Here is a 20,729-nt window from a genome sequence, read left to right as displayed (position 1 = left end):
CTTTCTATTGTCCCTGGGCTCTGCTCTAGCGCCACCTAGCTGCTGTACTGTGCCTGAACTTCTGCAGACCTGTGCCCTGCAGTGAGGATACCACTAGATACAGTACTGTATATATATATATATATATATATATATATATATATACCCGCACAACTGCAAACCTGTGCCCTGCAGTGAGGATACCACTAGATACAGTACTGTATATATATATATATATATATATATATATATATATATATATTTACCCGCACAACTGCAAACCTGTGCCCTGCAGTGAGGATACCACTAGATACAGTACTGTATATATATATATATATATATATATATATATTTACCCGCACAACTGCAAACCTGTGCCCTGCAGTGAGGATACCACTAGATACTGTACTGTGTGTATATATATATATATATATATATATATATATATATATATACCTGTACAACTGCAAACCTGTGCCCTGCAGTGAGGATACCACTAGATACAGTACTGTATATATATATATATATATATATATATATATATATATATTTACCCGCACAACTGCAAACCTGTGCCCTGCAGTGAGGATACCACTAGATACTGTACTGTGTGTATATATATATATATATATATATATATATATATATATATATTTACCCGCACAACTGCAAACCTGTGCCCTGCAGTGAGGATACCACTAGATACTGTACTGTGTGTATATATATATATATATATATATATATATATATATATATACCTGTACAACTGCAAACCTGTGCCCTGCAGTGAGGATACCACTAGATATAGAGTACTGTGTGTATATATATATATATATATTTACCTGTACAACTGCAAACCTGTGCCCTGCAGTGAGGATACCACTAGATACTGTACTGTGTGTATATATATATATATATATATATATATATATATATATATACCTGTACAACTGCAAACCTGTGCCCTGCAGTGAGGATACCACTAGATATAGAGTATTGTGTGTATATATATATATATATATTTACCTGTACAACTGCAAACCTGTGCCCTGCAGTGAGGATACCACTAGATATAGTACTGTGTATATATATATATATATATATATATATATATATATTTACCCGCACAACTGCAAACCTGTGCCCTGCAGTGAGGATACCACTAGATACAGCACTGTGTATATATATATATATATATACATATATATATATATTTACCCGCACAACTGCAAACCTGTGCCCTGCAGTGAGGATACCACTAGATACAGTGCTGTGTGTATATATATATATATATTTACCCGCACAACTGCAAACCTGTGCCCTGCAGTGAGGATACCACTAGATACAGTACTGTGTATATATATATATATATATATATATATATATATACGGGGTCAGTACTTTCCTCAGGGAGAGGACACCTCTTCAGGTGTAACGGAGATTCAGGTTAGGCCATTTAGCACTCCGCAGGCATTCTGGGTAGGGGAATATGCAAAGCAGCTCATTACACAACCTTTTCAGGTAGTGTTCCCTGGTATCAGCTTAGCTCCTGTTAAAGAATATAAAAAGCTGAACGGGAGTTATGCCAAGCCAGACTACTCCCCAAAAGGGAAGTTTCGACCCATGGGTCGGCTGTCCGTGCGTGCTGTGAGTTGTAGTTTTGCAACATCTGGAGGTCCGCAGGTTGAAGACCACTGCCCTAGGTGATCAACATGCATATAAGGCAAATACTGAGGTTATGGAGTTATAACTAAAATCTATAAACATTTTAGTCATCTGCCTAAAGGAGAAGTATCATGATAGAAAGGATAGGGGATACGTTTTAGATTGCAGGAGGTCCGAGTGCTGGGCCCCCCCGCGATCTCGTGTTTGGAGCCCCGGCTCTCCTTCACAGCGGCGCGTCACGACCCCCGCCCGAAGCGGGGGCCACCACGCCTCTTCCATATTGCTCTGTGGAAGAGCCGAAGATTGCCGAACGTCTCTCCCATAGAGCTGCAGTATATAGAGGGGCCACTTCAGGCGGGGGATGTGACGCAACGCTGTGAAGGAGAGCCGGGGCTCCAAACAGGAGATCGCGGGGGGCCCCAGCACTCAGACCTCCTGCGATCTAAAACTTATTCCCTTTTTTTTCCATGGTGTATGGACACACACCAGATACACTGCAGATTAGAATTGTGGATTCCCCAATTCACAATTGCAGAAAGGGGCGGACTGACCAGCCGGTCTGATTGGACATTGTCCGAGGCCCCTGCCTGGTAAAGGGCCCGCTGCCGCTGCTACTGAGGACCGGGACCCCAACAGACAGCGCTGCCTTCTCCTGTATGTGCGGTACACGCAGAATGCGTTCCCTCTGTGTGAGCCGCATCTGCAGCTTACACAGAGGAGACGTGACCTCCACCCCCATGTAGTGCAGGCACCTGCACTGAGGAGGGGAGAAGACGCGGGTCCCTGCTGCTGAGCAGATCGCTGCGTGGGATATCAGGTGAGCATCTTTTTTTTTAACCATCCAAAGGGTGGGGGTGATTAACTACTGCCTACACCTATAGGGGGGGGGGGGGTGTTAACTGATGCTTAAACCTATGGGGAAAGGGGAGGGGGATTAACTGATGCCCATACCTATGGGGAAAGAGCGTGGTGGGATTAACTGCTACATATACCTATGGGGAAAGAACGTGGTGGGATTAACTGCTACATATACCTATGGGGAAAGGGGCGGGGGGTTTAGCTGCTGCCTTACCTATGGGGAAAGGGGGGTTAACTGCTGCCTATACCTATGGGGAAAGGGGGGTTAACTGCTGCCTATACCTATGGGGAAAGCGGGGGATTAACTGCTACCTATACCTATGGGGAAAGGGAGGGATTAACTTCTGCCTATACCTATGGGGAAAGGGGGGATTAACTGCTGCCTATACCTATGGGGAAAGGGGGTGGGGGGATTAACTTCTGCCCATACCTATGGGGAAAGAGGGGTTAACTGCTACCTATACCTATGGGGAAAGGTGGTGGGGGGATTAACTGCTGCCTATACCTATGGGGAAAGGAGGGTTAACTGCGTCCTATACCTATGAAGAAAGGGGGTGGGGGATTAACTGCTGCCTTTACCTATGGGGAAGGGGGGGGGCTAACGGGGACGCGGCAACAGCGATGGATCGCAACATCCAGGGCAGCGGTGACGAGCGGTGACGGTCCGGAGCGGGGGGACAGGTGAGTACAACTTCCTATCCTTTACATTGCACGGATCCCTCAACATACGATGGTTTCAACAAACAATGGTTCATTTGGAACGGATTACCATCGTATGTTGAGGGACCACTGTATATATTTACCCCTTGTATACCAGTATTATTGGTCATGGAAATGTACTTATGTTAAAGTGTTTCTTACATAAATACATTTTAGTTTATTGTGTGTGGGATTTGGGTGGAATAGGGGTGTGGCAGAAGATTGACGAGCTGCGGAGCCTCGCAGGGGGCCCCGAGTGTTGAAAATACAATTGAATTGAAAATACATTAGAATTGTGGATTTGCAACTATTGATTTTACAACATCATATCTGGTGTGTGAGTGTAAATGCACCCTAAAATTTGACTAAAATATAAGGTAGAGAATATTTTGGAAAAGATCCCTTTGGCTGTCCGAGCCTTCTAAGAGTTGTAGTTTTGCAACAGTTGGAGGCCCCTGGTTGGAAGCACTGCTGTAGGGGATGCAGAGGAATTGGTGGCACTAGGGCCTCGGAGCCCCCATATAAAGAGACCAGTACTGTAAATTACATGTGATGATTGGGGTCTTGTTAGAAATTTGGCATATGAAACAGAATTTTCCTTTTTGGCAATAGAAGGTCCTTTAGTCATGTTAATTAGATATGATACAACAATATGATTGGTTGGGGTCTGCCACTGAATACCCTGTGATGCTGAGAATAAGGGGCCCCCATTCTGCACACCCAGGTTCACCCTTTACTGAAATAAATAATAAATAGGAAATCAAACATAAGCCTTTTCAAACTAGAGCCAAATGCTATCCTGGCACACCTGGTATACAGCTTATCATGCCAGGGAAACATTTAACTGGCCCTGGACATGATACATGGACAGCTCAAGTGCTCTAGAGTAGGGGATACAGGATTGATACCAAGCAGCAGTAATGGGTTCCCAAACAGGGGACCCCTCTCTATGACATCCATTTGTCCTAAAAAAAGTCATAAAGAATATAGACAGGCGTTGTGTTCATAAGAATATCCTTTAAACAAATATAAAAAAAAAGTCATGGAACCATATAAGGTTTAAAACACAATTTAATCTAAGTGTTTTATATTTACAAAAAATAATACTTTTTTACTTTAGGACGAAAAAATAGGTTTATATTGTGTTTTATATGTCGTATATATGCACATAATGTATACACTCACAAATCTAATGTCATTCTATATACACAGAAAGAAATCAGTAGTTACATGCCAGTTCAACAAATAAAACAAAAAACAGTTTGGCACAAAATGAGTTACAGAGGTGAATAAATACAGTAATAAAAATGAAAGAAACAGAGTACAGTGAGTGTATATGGTCCTGTAAACCAGCATCGGTAGTCTTGTAGTGCGGAATCCACTAAGATCTGTTTGTTTGGACATTTCTCTTACCATCTGTATGATACATTTCTTGTATATTTTAGGAGTACTGCTTGACTTACTACATTCTACAGTTTTTTTTATTTTTGTTAAATTCGTTGAAAAATTGTCAAAATTCAATTTTTTTAATTTCTTTTTTTGGTGGGTTTCTACACAGCTTATTTTTGGCATTTTTTTTTTTTTTTAACCTGAAAAGAGGCCACAAGAAATTCCCCATTAACTGCCACTGCTTTTTCCAGAAATTTAGCATTTTGTTTTTCATTTTAAAAGATTTTTTGAGTGTTTGCCATTTTTCCACAACTTTCAGAGAGATGTTCTTCACAAATAAAAGTGATCAAGAGTAGAATTTTTTTTTCCAAAAATGACAATTTTAAACCCACATTGCATTTTTTTTCTGAAAAAACCCGTCTCAGCATCCTGTGATTTTAGAAAACTGCCCTAAAGTCTAAAAAAAACACCAAAGTGAAAAAATGCCAAGTGAGTTTGGAGTTTCATAATTCTTTATTAGCGTTCAGCTAACATCTGTGCTGTTTTTTGGGGGGGCGTTTTTGTAGCAAAAAAACTAATGGAAACTTGGCCTAACGCCGTGATTTTACTTGGTTTTTTTGCAGATGAAAATGCCATCAAAATCCTGTCGAATTTGCTGCAAGTTAACTTGAAGTCTATAGAGAAATATGAAACGCCAAACCTACTTGCCATTTTTTCTTTCGTCTCCTGAGGGATGTCCTCCCAGACCTGGACTAAAGCATCCGCTGGGGAACGAGCAGGCCAGTCCATAGCATCAATGCCTTTCTCTTGCAGGAACTGCTGACACACTCCAGCCATATGAGGTCTAGCATTTTCTTGCATTAAGAGGAACCCAGGGCCAACCGCACCAGCATATGGTCTCACAAGGGGTCTGAGGATCTCATCTCGGTACCTAATGGCAGTCAGGCTACCTCTGGCAAGCACATGGAGGGCTGTGCAGCCCCCCAAAGAAATGCCACCCCACACCATTACTGACCCACCACCAAACCGGTCATGCTGGAGGATGTTGCAGGCAGCAGAACGTTCTCCACGGCATCTCCAGACTCAGTGTGAATCTGCTTTCATCTGTGAAGAGCACAGATGGCAAATTTGCCAATCTTGGTATTCTCTGGCAAATGCCAAACTTCCTGCACGGTGTTGGGCTGTAAGCACAACCCCCACCTGTGGACGTCGGGCCCTCATACCACCCTCATGGAGTCTGTTTCTGACCGTTAAAGGGGACACATGCACATTTGTGGCCTGCTGGAGGTAATTTTGCAGGGCTCTGTCAGTGCTCCTCCTTACACAAAGCTGGAGGTAGCAGTCCTGCTACTGGGTTGTTGCCCTCCTACGGCCTCCTCCACGTCTCCTGATGTACTGGCCTGTCTCCTGGTAGCGCCTCCATGTTCTGGACACTACACTGACAGACACAGCAAACCTTCTTGTCACAGCTCGCATTGATGTGCCATCCTGGATGAGCTGCACTACCTGAGCCACTTGTGTGGGATGTAGACTCCGCCTCATGCTACCACTAGAGTGAAAGCACCACCAGCATTAAAAAGTGACCAAAACATCAGCCAGGAAGCATAGGAACTGAGATGTGGTCTGTGGTCACCATCTGCAGAACCACTCCTTTATTGGGGGTGTCTTGCTAATTGCCTATAAGTTCCACCTGCTGTCTGGTCCATTTGCACAACAGCATGTGAAATTGATTGTCAATCAGTGTTGCTTCCTGAGTGGACAGTGTGATTTCACAGAAGTGTCATTGACTTGAAGTTACATTGTGTTGTTTTTGAGCAGTGTACAACACCAAACCCCCTTGGTGTTTTTTTCCTTTGGTGGGTTACACTTATCATTGTTGTTTTTGTGGCTCATCATGTGACTCAAGGATTTCTATTGAAGAAATGGGGATAACAAACGCCAGATAAAAGCCAGTGCTAAAATAATAGGGAGTCTTTAACCCCTTTAGGACTAAGCCCATTTTGGCCTTAAGGATTGGGCCAATTTTCATTTTTGTATTTTTGTTTTTTCCTCCTCTCCTTTGTCAATGTGATTAAAACAATACCCAACTTATATTGTTTTTCTATTATTGTACTATTTAAAAAAGTGGTATGCATAAAATTGTCTATAACTATGCATAACATTTTCTGACCCCTATAACTTTTTTATTTTTCCGTATACAGGGATCTGTAGTTTTCATTGGTATCAGTTTTGCTTTGGTGGGACTTTTTGATCTCTTCGTATATTTTTTTTCTCCAAAATATAATGTTATTAAAAAAAATGTTTATTTTTGGTGTTTGGTATTTTTTTTAACAATTATACCGTTTGGACATTTGCACACACAGCAATACCAAAAATGTAATTTTTTTTATATTTAAAAAAAAAAAATTAGTAAAAATGGGAAAATAAGGGTAATACATTTTTTTTATTAGGCCAGGGGGTTTTATATTATTTTAGAAACTTTTATTTTATTTTACACTTTTTAAGTCCCCTGTGGGGACTTTTATATGCAATCATTAGATTGCATTTACTGTATAATGCTATGCCTATGGCATAGCATAACACAGTAAAATCAGCAATCCACTAATATCAATGATCGGGCAGCAGGAGGCAGATAAGGGGACCCCCCCTACACCAGTTTGCCTCATGAAATCCCCGAGATCACATCACGGAAGTTCCATGAGCTCCAATGAGCTGCCGGCATCTTTCGCTTTCACTTTAGACATTGTGATCGGCTTTGATCGGCGTCTTAAGAGTTAAATGCTTAGCACCGGAGGGATCATTGCTGCCCGGCATAAGCAGTGAGTGTGAGGCTACTAATAGTAGCCGACACTCACTGCTTTGAAGCGAACCCAACTCCTGCGCTCACTTCAAAGGACTTAAGGATTTAGGGTGTTCAACTACGCCCATGGTCCTTAAAGGGTACCTTTCTTCAAAAAAACTTTTGATATATTATAGATTAATGTATGCAGAATAACTTTCCAATAGCATGTTATTAAAAAATATGCTTCGTTATATTTAATTTTCCACTTTGAAAAATTACCACTAGGGGTCTCCCTACCAGTCCTTTTTCATAGATTTCAGACTCATGCAGGAGTCCTAAATCTCAAACTGCAGCCGGGACACAGACAAACTCAGCACTGCTCACTGTCAGGGGGCAGTGCTGTGCTTGCCTGTGTCCCAGCATCAGTCTGAGATTTAGGACTCCAGCATGAGTCTGAAATCTATAAAAAAAGGACTGGTAGGGAGACCCCTAGTGGTAATTTTTTCAAAGTGGAAAATTAAATAGAAAGAAGCATATTTTTTAATAACATGGAGTTGGAAAGTTATTCTGCATACATTAATCTATAATATATCAAAAGTTTTTTTGATGAAAGGTACCCTTTAAGTACCAGGACGCAAGGGCGTACCTGTATGCCCTTTGTCCTTTACTGGTTAATGGCTTTTTTTCTGCTAAAGGCTTCTAAAGGAGAGAAACGCCAAGTTTTTGTCCAAAAACTAAACACAATAGTCTCATCGTCCTGCCACTGCCAAACTGCCACTGAGCCCAAAACCACAGAAAACGCTGTGGAAAAAACACCAAGGTGGTTCATAAATACCTTTTGACCTTCAGCTAACATCTTGCCACAGCTTTTTTTTTTCAACAAAAAAAAAAACAAAACAAAACTGTGCGCAAAACAATAGAAAAAAAAAGTGAAAGTGAAAACCTAGCCGCAATGATAAAAAAGCAGAGAGAAAAATGCCAAGACTAAAACCCAATATTTTTTGGGGGATAAAAATGCCAAAAACAAGTTGTGTGGAAACATAGCCTTATTTATCCATCTGCCTGAAACCAAATCTGTCTGGTGTTTTCCATAGTAACCAATCACAGCTCAGCTTTCATATCATAATGAGCTCTGGTAAAATGAAAGCTGAGCTGTGATTGGTTGCTATGGCAAATTTTGTTCCAGGCAGTTACCAAGACTGGTAACTGAATGCTCAGAGGCACATGCATAGTGTAGGGTCCGTCACTTATCGTGGTGGGATGGTACACGCTATTTGGCCAAATGGTAAGCTAAGCACCTCAATTTTTAACTATAGCAATATAGCATTTGGTATTTCACACACACACACATATATATATATATATATATATATATATATATATATATATCTTTGTGCTAGCAGTGTGCTGCTGTATTCTCCTGCTTGTGTATATTTAGCCTAGCAGCGTGCACCTGTATGCTGGGTCCATGCAATAGTTGTGTATTAGTATCAGTAGGTGCTGGCCAATTTATCCTTTTTTTTTGTATTGTTCCAGGCAGATGGATAGATCTGGGCCATTATGTTATTACGTTTTCATATCTTGTATATTAGGGGTTGTTGTAGGTTTTAGGTTATACAAGGATGCCAATGCATGATTTACAGATGTTGGAAAGTACAGATAGTCAGATAAATGTTAAGAGACAAGACTCTAAACAATACAGTGTAAAAAACAAGAAGTCCAGTTTTAATGCCCAGAATAACATAGCATTTAATGCATAAATATACATTTGAGCATATTGTGCTTTGTGTTTCCTTTATAGAACAATCTTATCCTATAGTTAATAGTATATACCCAGGACCACTGTAGTCATCCTGATGTTTGTAAAAAGTCTACAAGCCTTGCACAGCCATATTGGTCACGTTATGTGACTCCAGAGCGACAACTACCACCCACATACACGTATATCTACTTCAACATATTCCATTATATAGCCATACAGTGGCATGTGCCACCCATAGGCCCCATTTTTAATATGGCACCTATTCATTTTGTTGCAAGGCAGTGGTGTCCTACCTGCTGCCTTCCAGCGGTTTCAAGACTACAACTCCCAGCATGCCCGGACAGCCAACAGCTGGAAGGCTGGAGGTTGGACGCCCTTGCCCTAAGTGCAAGGCTGGAGGTTCGACGCCCTTGCCCTAAACGGCAGTGTTTCCCAACCAGGTTGCCTCCAGCTGTTGCAAAACTGCAACTCCTAGCATGCCTGGACAGCTGTCCAGGCATGCTGGGAGTTGCAGTTTTGCAACAGCTGGAGGCCACCTGGTTGGGAAACACTTTTCTATGGGCACGTTAGTTGTATGTGCCAAGAACATTCCCATTGCATACAAGGCATATAATCCAGAAACAAAATGTAAACATAGCCAAACAACAGTGCTACATTGTCATGTATGGACACATCCAGGGGAGACTGGGCTGTTTTCAAAAGCCAAAATCAGGACATTTAAAGGGGTACTATCATGGAAATTAAAAAAAAATATTAAAAAAAATCTTAATCCTTCCAGTACTTTTAATGGGCTGTATACTAAAGAGGAAATGCTTTTCTTTTTGGATTTCTCTGATGTCACGACCACAGTGCTCTCTGCTGACCTCTGCTGTTCATTTTAGGAACTGTCCAGAGCAGGAGAAAATCCCCATAGAAAACATATGCTGCTCTGGACAGTTCCTAAAATGGACAGCAGAGGTCAGCAGAGAGCACTGTGGTCGTGACATAAGAGAAATCCAAAAAATATAAACATTTCCTATGTAGTATACAGCCCCTAAAAAGTACTGGAAGGATTAGGATTTTTTAATAGAAGTAATTCACAAATCTGTTTTACTTTCTGGCACCAGTTGATCTAAAAAAAAAAAAATTCAACGGTAGTACCCCTGGTCCTCCCATATGACCACTTTTGGGTAGAATCAGATTTTTGGGTGGCATTGTCTCTCCAAAATTTGGACTGTAGGCTTCTACTCCCAGAATGCCAATGTCAGGGCATGTGAGCCATGTATAACTACCGGGATAGACGATATAAATGTAATACTATGGGTATGTGATTTTACAGGCATGCATACTCAAGTAACACATTTCCAAAAAGCTACAGAAATACTATTAGTAATGAGTGTGAACATAGGACATATCTAGTCATAGTTATTGTGGACACATAGAGGGGCATTTATGAAAGTTTGCTTAGGTAGGCTATTTTTTTGTTTGTTCTTTTTCACTTCCATTCTGCTTACGTGTGACAAATTTACTATATTGTTGCACGGCGTTAATACATTTTTCGCAGGTAAGCAAAAGCGGGAGTTTTTTCTCACCTAAGCGAAAACAATAGTCAGTTTCTGTTAGTTAAGCCAAGGATCAGCTGGAGTATATTTAGTAGGTTTTTAAAGCCTTAGCGAATTTTTTGCGGATGTCGCGGTTGATAAATTTCTGACTATGGCAAGTCAAAATTGTAAAAACGCTTATGTACGCCGATTTAAAAAAAAAAATGCTTTTCTCGCTCTCGTGGCAAATTGTCGCACGAAAAAAGACGGTGGCGCAATTGCAAATTTTTTGCAACAATTTTATGCGAAGAAACTCGGGTAAATCGGTTGATAAATGTCTGTCATAGTGCTCCCGCTAATGGATCTATGTAGCATTGGTCTGTAATACAGCGCCCGTACTATTTCAGAAGTTCATAGCGAACGTATGACTGCTTATTTTATACTAGCTGAGTATCCAGCGTTGTCTGAAAACGTGTGGAGCTTCATATAAATGTGGCCTATGCCGCACCTAGTATATATCCCCAATAGTGCAGCAACTAAAAACACTGCTATCATTCACACATTTACATCACACATATGTGACATCGGTTTCTGGTGGCAGTAATACAGCCAAACATTTGTGCAATTGTTTTTCCCCGATCCCCCCATAAAAAAAAAAAAAAAACGCCCTGTCATTTTGCACTCCCAAGTGTTTGTGGCATTTTCTAAAAAAGATAGGGGTTTTTATTATTGCCCTTTTATTTTTTATTTAGCATTATTTTGCCAGAAAAACGCCAATGCTAAACCCACAGTGTTTTCATTTTTTTTTTTTTTTTTTTTTTTTGCCTCCTGTAGACTATGTGAAAGAAATGACAATAAACCCCATAGTAGTGCCATAGTCTCAACATGCAGTAATTTTGGAAAGCTGCCACAAAAACATCCAAAAAGAGTGAAAAATGGCAAAGGAAAAAATTGGGCGTTTCATAATTCCACATCAGTTTTGCTTAAAAAAAATAAAAATTAAATTAAAATAAAACTTCCTTCTCCCTCTATAGACTTGTATTGCTTGTCTTGCAGACACAAGACAAAGCTGAGCTGATTTTCAGAGCAGCAGGAGGGGGAAGAAGTTTTATAACAGGAGAAAGAAGCATTTTTGTCTAATAAGCTATGTTACAATGTTTCTTATCTTCACATGTACTATGGATCTATGCACTGTTTGTTTAAATCATAGTGCTAATGATTAACCTGTTTATCCAGTATCTAAAGTTTCCAAAGTTGCATCACAATCCAAACTGCATGATCTCCTTTCCTATTAGGTTATTATAACACACTAAACAGTTCCCTCCTTAAAGGGGTACTCCGGTGGAAAACTTTTTTTCTTTTAATCAACTGGTGCCAGAAAGTTAACCAGATTTGTAAATTACTTCTATTAAAAAATCTTTATCCTTCCAGTACTTATTAGCTGCTGAATTCTACAGAGGAAATTCTTTTCTTTTCTTTTTGGAACACAGAGCTTTCTGCTGACATCACGAGCACAGTGCTCTCTGCTGACATCTCTGTCCATTTTAAGAACTGTCCAGAGTAGGAGAAAATCCCCGTAGCAAACATATGCTGCTCTGGACAGTTCCTAAAACGGACAGAGATGTCAGCAGAGAGCACCGTGCTCGTGATGTCAGCAGAGAGCTCTGTGTTCCAAAAAGAAAAGAACTTCCTCTGTAGAATTCAGCAGCTAATAAGTACTGGAGGGATTAAGATTTTTTAATAGAAGTAATTTACAAATCTCAAACGTGCAGGAGAGCATTAGAAATTAAGCGGCACTCACCACGTCCAAGCTTGCGACAACTTCTTTATTTCTTAAACGTGCAGTAAAACATACGGGTGCAGGGAGACAGGAACGCCGGAGAATCCGGCAGACAGGTCACAGCTGTATCGTGCTTCCGCACTTCGTCAGATCATTTTGATGGTCTGACGAAGTGCAGAAGCACGATACGGCTGTGACCTGTCTGCCGGATTCTGGCTGAGCACCCCACCGGCAGCGACACATACACACACCTGTTTCATCAAGAGCGATTCACAGGCTATACGGCTGGCTGTGCCGAACGCTGTTTCTCACTACAAGAAATAATTTACAAATCTGTTTAACTTTCTGGCACCAGTTGATAAAAAAAAAAAGTTTTCCACCGGAGTACCCCCTTAAGCGCTAGGAAATTGTGTTGGGTCATACTTATTTATTCAGCTTCCTAGTAGAGTTATTGTGTAAGAGTCCAGGAAATGACTTTGCTGAATTACTCAATCACATAGTAGTAGATCATTCCTACTATGCTCCGCTGCACTACGCCAATAAACCAGAAAGATTACTTATCATTGTGTTCATGCAGAGCTCACACCCATAGAAGGTATTCCCGAGTAAGCGCCAGTACTATCTGTTAGGAAGGCACTTTTTCCTGTACAGTACACATTGCTCTGCTGACCTAGATTGCAGAACATACAGGTCATTGTAGTCTATAGTAGACTATATAGGTGGACTACATACTGTATACAGAACCAAATGCCCTTCTCACATGTCCATAGGTAAGCAATTATGAACACATACTGCAATGCTTTCCAAACAGTGTGTTTCCAGCTGTTGCAAAACTACAACTCTCAGCATGCTAGGAGTTGTAGTTTTGCAACTGCTGCAGGCACACTGTTTGGAAAACACTGGACTACTGTGTTCTTCTAGATCAGTGTTTCCCAAACAGTGTGTCAAATCCCATTGACCTATACCAATGCCCATATCCCAAGTCCATACGTGAGCATTAAAGAAGTATCATGTAAAAAAAACTTATCCCCTATCTGAAGGATAGGGGATAAGTTTTAGATCGCGGGGGGTCTGTGCACTGGGGCCTCCCGCCATCTCCTGTTTAGAGCCCTGGCTCTCCTATACCGCGGCACATCACGAGCCCCGCCTGAAGCAGGTGCTGTCCCGCCTCCTCTATATAGTTCTATGGAAGAGACAAAGATTGCTGAACGGCTCTCCAATAGAACTATATGAAGGGAGCATGGCGCCCTTGCTTCGGAGGTTGTGGTGTGCTCCTGTATAGGAGAGCCGGGGCTCTAAACAGGAGATCGCGGGGGCCCCAGTGCACGGACCCCCCCATGATCTAAAACTTATTCCCTAGCCTTCGGATAGGGGATACCTTTTTTACATGATACTTGTCCTTTAATGAACACCATCATCTACCGTGTTCTCCTAGATCAGTGTTTCTCAGCCGGCGTGCCGCCAGCTGTTAAAAAACTACAACTCCCAGCATGCCTTTGGCTGTCCATTGCATACTGGCAGTTGTATTTTGGAACAGCTGGTGGTGGCACATTGGTTGGCATTTTCACTCTCTTCTCTTGCTGGTAGTGTCTGGTCTTGCATGCAAATGGTCCAAAAGGGGCAGAACTACTTTTTTTTCCTGACCATAACCATAATGGCTCATTAACATTATGGAATCTCGGCCTGTAGATATAGAATAGAGTAAAGTTACAAAGAACATCTGGAGGTCCTGTCCTGCATTAAGCTATGTTCACACGGCATCATTTTTGTGGCATAAAATCTCCGGAAGACATTGCGCAGACTGCAGGTGCAGACAGAATGTCGTCTCTAGGACTGCTCTGAAATGCGCCGCATTTCCAATCACATTCCGCTGAAAGAATAAAACAGGTTCATTCTTTCACCAGAGTCTGAGGTCCGGCATTTTTGTAGGGTAAATGGTGTAGCAGAATCCCATTGAAAGCAATGGGAGGCTGCTGCACGGTATTTTCTGCAGGGGAGCTCCGGAGCGACCCTTATTCTGTGCTGAATTTCTGCAGCAGAATTTCTATTGCAATTCCGTACCAAATTTGTTTAAATTCTGCACATAATTAAAAAAAATTCTGCACAACTCTGAAAAGAGCGGCGTATTCAATTGTGAGTGGACAAGCTAAATTTCAGCTTTGATTTAGCAGTGTGAACAAGGCCTTATACTCTGGGAAAAGTTCAGCCTTTTCCTGTATGTGTGCGTATGACATGTTTCTGGTTCTGCATGTGGATGGTAGTAGTCTATCACGTTCAAAGGATTTTTTCATTTCAAACAGTAACATAAAAAAAGAAAATTACAACAAGTAAACAAAAGTTCCAATCATGCCGATCGAGTCCAGAATACATGAAAAGTATTTTTTGGCAAGCAGTTCTCTAAATTTTACTGATGCCTTTGTACGGGACCTATCTCTGACCAGCAAACTTTGTGGCACTATTCATTATTAAAGAGTACCTGTCGCCAAACTAAACTTTTAATATAATGTTCTTTATGTAATTAGAATACACTTTGCTTTTTACTTGCCGTTAAAATTCTCAACCTTTATATGTTTTTAATGTGATTGAAAAAATGGCCACTAGGTGGTTCTGTTCTGTTCCCTGCTACAAGTCAAACAGTGTGTTTGGACTCCTCCCGGCCTGGTAGGAGACCAAACTCAGAAAGTGGGTGCGGGCATGGCGAGGCACAGCTCTCGCAGGTTTCAGTGACATTGCGCCTGCTGGGGAATGCCCACTTCCTCCTGCCAGGAACTCACACAATGTGAGCAAGGGTAAAGGTATGATACACAGCTTTTTAAAGCTTGGAATTATTTTTTTAAGGGCAGGAAGGGTGTTAGGAGTAGTTAGGGAATATAATCTAAGTTAGTTTAGAAAATATGGTTTGGTGACAGGTACTCTTTAAGCACTCAAGCTTCAGTCGGAAATAAATGCCACTGGATATCCTCTAGCCCAGTGTTTCCCAACCAGTGTGCCTCCAGCTGTTGCAAAACTACAACTCCCAGCATGCCCGGACAGCCAAAGTCACACACTGGTTGGGAAACTCTGCTTTAGCCTGATCACTGAGGTATACATTTACAACCCTATAGCTGCCATGAAAGTGTCATTTAACATCACAATCCTAAGTACAGTAACTGTATAACATCCAACGTAGTTTATTGGTGCCTGCATTTAATCACTACATTAACAATTTACAATATTTACATATATTATATGCTTAAACCAGTGACACAGGAATTTATAAAAAAAAAAAAAAAGCAAAATAAATATAAGAAAGAATAGAAATAGAAAATCCCTATATTTGCCACAGTAATTTCCATCATCAGGATCACAGATAATTGACTCGCTCCGCTCAAGTGCGCCGTGGTTCTAGGCGATGTGACATTTGAGATAGCGTCCTCTGATTGTCAATCACGTTGAACTGCCGCACGTAATTCCGAACATCCTGGTGATTTTTACTGACAAGCGAAGCCTCTGGACCTGGAGGTGAAGACATTAGTTTGTGTTATTAGTCTATGATTTACATTTGACTACATAAATAAGTACCCCCATGGCTATGATTACACCATTTTAGTAGCCCTCGTACCCTCTGTATAACAGGTTGAGAACTTAGGCTGTGGGCGGTGAATCTGTGGCATGTATACCAAATGTGGTATATGTGGAATTTGTGGAAGGATTTGCTTAACTATAGGAAAAGAAGAATTGTTTAGCTAGTGTCACTGATTCATTGAAGGTATTCTATTAACTATATAGATTATAAGGCTGAAAAAAGACTAGATTCCATCAAGTTCAACCTATATCTCTATTATGTCCATACTGCACTGATCCAGAGGAAGGAGAAAAATCCTTATGAGGCTGATGCCAATTGTCAGAAAGTCACACAGTCTCACTGCTCTTACAGTAAAGAACCCCTGTCTGTGCTGGTGTAGAAACCTTCTTTCCTCTAGTTGTAGAGGATTCCCCCCTTGTTATAGATACAGTCCTGGGTATAAATAGGTCATGGGAGAGATCTCTGTACTGCCCCCTGATATATGTATACATAGTTATTAGGTTGCCCCTAAGCCTTCTTCTTTCTAAACTAAATAACCCTAATTCTGATAATCTTTCTGGGTACTCTAGTCCTCCCATTCCCCATATTACCCTGGTTGCCCGTCTTTGAACCCTCTCCAGCTCCACTATATCTTTCTTGTACACTGGTGCCTGTTACACAATGTGCTCCAGCCTTTTGCTCTGGCCGTGAGCGCACTGTCCCCCTCTCCCCTGCTGCCTGCGGGGCTGGGATTCACATCACTGGACGCGCCCACATGCGAGCCCCAGCCTGTCACTTACCACAGTCCTCTGCCACCCCCTCCACTGTGTCTCAGCTCCGGCGTGTGTCCATCTCCTAGGGTGCGCCAGAGCTCTGAAATTTAAAGGGCCAGTACGCCCATAATTATCTGTAATACTTGACACTACTCTATAAGTCTCAGCACCTCCCACAATTCCCTGCTGGATCTTCAGTGCCCCTAGCCTGAGATTAAGCCTTCCTATTGTCTGTTGCTTTGCTCGTGTATTTAGCCCTTCTGCTACGTTATTTGACTACGCATCGTTGCCACCTGCCCTGACCTTCTGCTAAGTCTGACTACGCCTGTGCCTCATCCTTCTGTACCTCGTCTTGCCCAGTTACCTGTGTAGTCGAGTCGTATCGGGGATAGCGACCTGGTTGTTGCCTGCCGCAGCAAGCCCATCCTGCCTTGCGGCGGGTTCTGGTGAAGACCAGCGGCACCTTCGACTCCGCTCCCCGTGTCATCTGCCACACAGGTTGGAGGATCCACATCCAGCAGTGCTACTACCACTACCGTGAGTGTTACAGCAAGATCCGGCCATGGCCATGGATCCCACTGGGGTTCCACTGCCTGATAATCCGGATCTTGCCTCTATCATCACTCACCAGTCGCAGCAGTTGCTCCAGCAGGCACAACAGTTAAACCAATTGTCCGCCATGATGCAACAGTTGCTATCTGCTTAACAACAGCCGCAGCAGCCACAGCCTCCTGCTGCTCCAGTGTTGCCTCTCGCACCTGCAGTCGTCTCGGGATCTAAGCTCCGTTGGTCTCTTCCTGAGAAGTATGAGGGGGATCCCAAGTCTTGTCGTGTATTTGTGACACAGTGCTCCATGCACATAGAACTAATGGCGGAACAGTTCCCCACGGAACGAGCAAAAATGGCCTTTGTCTTCAGTCTCTTAACTGGAAGGGCCCTAGCCTGGGCAACCTCGCTATGGGTTCACAGTGATCCACTTTCAAGAGAGGACTTTCTAGCCATATCAAGGATGTCCTTGCTCCCTGGGAAATGCCCACCACCCTGAATGAACTCATACAGTTGGCGTCTCAGATTGATATTCGTTTCTCTGAAGGACCAGAGGAACTACGTCAAGGAACTACCACTACCGTGAGTGTTACAGTGCCCAGTATTGTACACAGTATTCTATATGTGGTCTGACCAATGATTTGTACAGTGGTAGAATTATTTCCTTCATCTATACCCCTTTTGATGCTCCCATGTTTTTATTTGCCTTAGCAGCAGCTGCCTGATACAATTAAATGTACAGTTAAATTTATTGTCGACTAAAACTCATAAGTCCTTTTCCATGTCAGTCTTCTAACTAGGGCTATATGTGGGTTGTCTGTCACTGCGGTGGTCCTGGGGGGTGGTGGCTATCACTCTTTTTGGGTCTGTTACTGTATTTGGAGTCCTATCGCTATTACTGTAATCGGGGGAAATTGGCTATTACTCAGTGTCCAGCTACTGTCTCTGTTAACAGTGACCCTTAATCTGTACCTATGGGTCCCCTCACTGCCTTGGTTGCAGGGGGATGTTGCTTTTAGAAAAACATGCATGGTTGTTGTTTTTAGGATGGAGTAAATGGGCACTTGGGAAAATTTCCTGGAAAGAGGCTCACAATTTTTGTACACCTGTGGAAAAGGATCACAACCCTTGACCTAGGCATTGGAGATGAACAAATTTCCTAAAAATTATTTAGGGTCTGATAACTTAGAATCAGCATACAGATTCAATAGGGTATATGATACAAAAAAAAAAAACAACATACTTACCTAACCAGGTTCCCCTGCTAGCGCCTGTTTTGTTGTGACTTTTTTCCTCCCTGTGCACTTAGTTAGGAGGGGACCATCTCCTAGTTGGAAACCAATGCTTTTTGTGGATACTTTATGCACAGTAGTACGGGAGAAGTACAGGGCTGTGTTTCCCTGTCCCCTAACATTAAAACCTAATGGTATAGGAATAACCTACACATCTAGGATCATAGGTAACATCTCATTTTATTTACAGGTCTGACGGTTCGTAGAAGCGTAATTTGCTTGCCTGCGCTGGTATGATTTATATTCAGTGCTGCGTCTGTCCATTCAGTCATTAGACAATCACAGAATCACGTAAGATGGCAGGCTAATTAGGATTCTAGCAGAACAGATTCTAAAGTCATTACGATAAATATGGAAATTGTATCATATAATATTGTGTCTCTTTCGCTACAATCATACAAAATTACTTTGATGGAAAATGCAACTTACTGAAGGGCATGCTCCGGCAGAATCTCATTGTTCTTACTGTATTTGCAATCATGCGCTGTGAAAAAAAAAGTTACATATAGATGAATTTATATAAACACTTTAAAGGGAAAATAATTGGGCAGTCTGTGACATAACAACATCAGCACTTGTGGTGCGCGAAACATAAGAAGCCAACCTGGAGTGTAAATGTCTTCAAAATAAAGTATAAGACAAGCACCATTGGCATTTCCATCCATGATATTCAATGTGAAGACTGCAACCCATGCATTACAAAGGGGGAAATTTATCAAAACCTGTGTAGAGGAAAAGTTGACCAGTTGCCCATAGCAACCAATCAGATCACCTCTTTTATTTTTTAAAAGGCCTCTGGAAAATGAAAGAAGTGATCTGATTGGTTGCTATGGGCAACTGGACAATTTTTCTTCCACGCAGGTTTTGATAAATCTCCACCAAAGTGCCCAAGTGGGTAACTGGAGCGACTGGAGAAGATGAGGCTATGTCACCTTGCCTAAGTGATCGTTTCCCATTACAGATTTGGAAACCCTGCCAAAATCCATTCATGTGCATCCTGGGTGAAAATTAGTAGTCCAACACTCAAAAAACTACTTGAACTGTAATATTGTGGTCTCACACACAGTGAGAATTTTGATAGCCTTTAGTTTTCGGACAATTATTTTTTTACTTGCAGTAAAATGTTAAGGGGTTTTTCAATATTTATTTTATTGATGGCTCATAATAATTTCTTGATTTGTATAACACCCATATATTCTGCAGCACAGTACAGAGCTTGTAATCACTTATATTGGTTGTGTCACGATTCGGCTTCCAGGTAGTGGATCCTCTGTGCCAGAGAGGGATTGGCGTGGACCGTGCTAGTGGACCGGTTCTAAGCCACTACTGGTTTTCACCAGAGCCCGCCGCAAAGCGGGATGGTCTTGCTGCGGCGGTAGTGACCAGGTCGTAACCACTAGCAACGGCTCACCTCTCTGGCTGCTGAAGATGGGCGCGGTACAAGGGAGTAGGCAGAAGCAAGGTCAGACGTAGCAGAAGGTCGGGGGCAGGCGGCAAGGTTCGTAGTCAGGATGGGTAGCAGAAGTTCAGGTACACAGGCTTTGGACACACTAAACGCTTTCACTGGCACAAGGCAACAAGATCCGGCAAGGGAGTGCAAGGGAGGAGACTAGATATAGCCAGGGAACAGGTGGGAACCAATTAAGCTAATTGGGCCAGGCACCAATCATTGGTGCACTGGCCCTTTAAATCTCAGAGAGCTGGCGCGCGCGCGCCCTAGAGAGCGGAGCCGCGCGCGCCAGCACATGACAGCAGGGGACCGGGACGGGTAAGTGACCTGGGATGCGACTCGCGAGCGGGCGCGTCCCGCTGTGCGAATCGCATCCCCAACGGCCAAGACAGTGCAGCGCTCCCGGTCAGCAGGACTGACCGGGGCGCTGCAGGGAGAAAGACGCCGTGAGCGCTCCGGGGAGGAGCGGGGACCCGGAGCGCTAGGCGTAACAGTACCCCCCCCCTTAGGTCTCCCCTTCTCTTTGTCCGGTAACTGCCTCCCCTGGGATGAGGACACCTGGAAAGAATGGAAGGTTTCCTCAACGGCAGGCAGTACAGCAGGAGTGGGAATGGGGAGGGAGGGCAGAGGGCGAGGCCTGGTACGGAGCAGTGTGACACCAGGACGGGGACCATGGGGAGGCACAGAGGC

General features: G+C 42.6%; 1 protein-coding gene across 12 annotated transcripts in view; it reads right to left on the bottom strand.

Moving 5' to 3' along the window:
* Positions 1 to 13,763: 13,763 nt before the first annotated feature.
* The window catches only part of RAPGEF4 (Rap guanine nucleotide exchange factor 4), a 467,767-nt gene continuing 460,801 nt past the window's right edge, over positions 13,764 to 20,729 (bottom strand). For all 12 annotated transcript variants that reach the window (XM_056536334.1, XM_056536335.1, XM_056536336.1 and 9 more), the window contains 2 exons: positions 19,019 to 19,073; positions 13,764 to 15,929 (listed from right to left, as the gene is read on the bottom strand). In XM_056536334.1, the coding sequence (XP_056392309.1) occupies positions 15,802 to 15,929; positions 19,019 to 19,073 (183 nt within the window). In that variant the 3' untranslated portion in view covers positions 13,764 to 15,801. The remainder of the gene's footprint in view (positions 15,930 to 19,018; positions 19,074 to 20,729) is intronic.

The sequence above is a fragment of the Hyla sarda genome, chromosome 8 (assembly GCF_029499605.1).
Source record: "Hyla sarda isolate aHylSar1 chromosome 8, aHylSar1.hap1, whole genome shotgun sequence".
In the NCBI taxonomy this organism is placed as follows: Eukaryota; Metazoa; Chordata; class Amphibia; order Anura; family Hylidae; genus Hyla; species Hyla sarda.
This window is presented reverse-complemented; position numbering and strand designations above follow the sequence as displayed.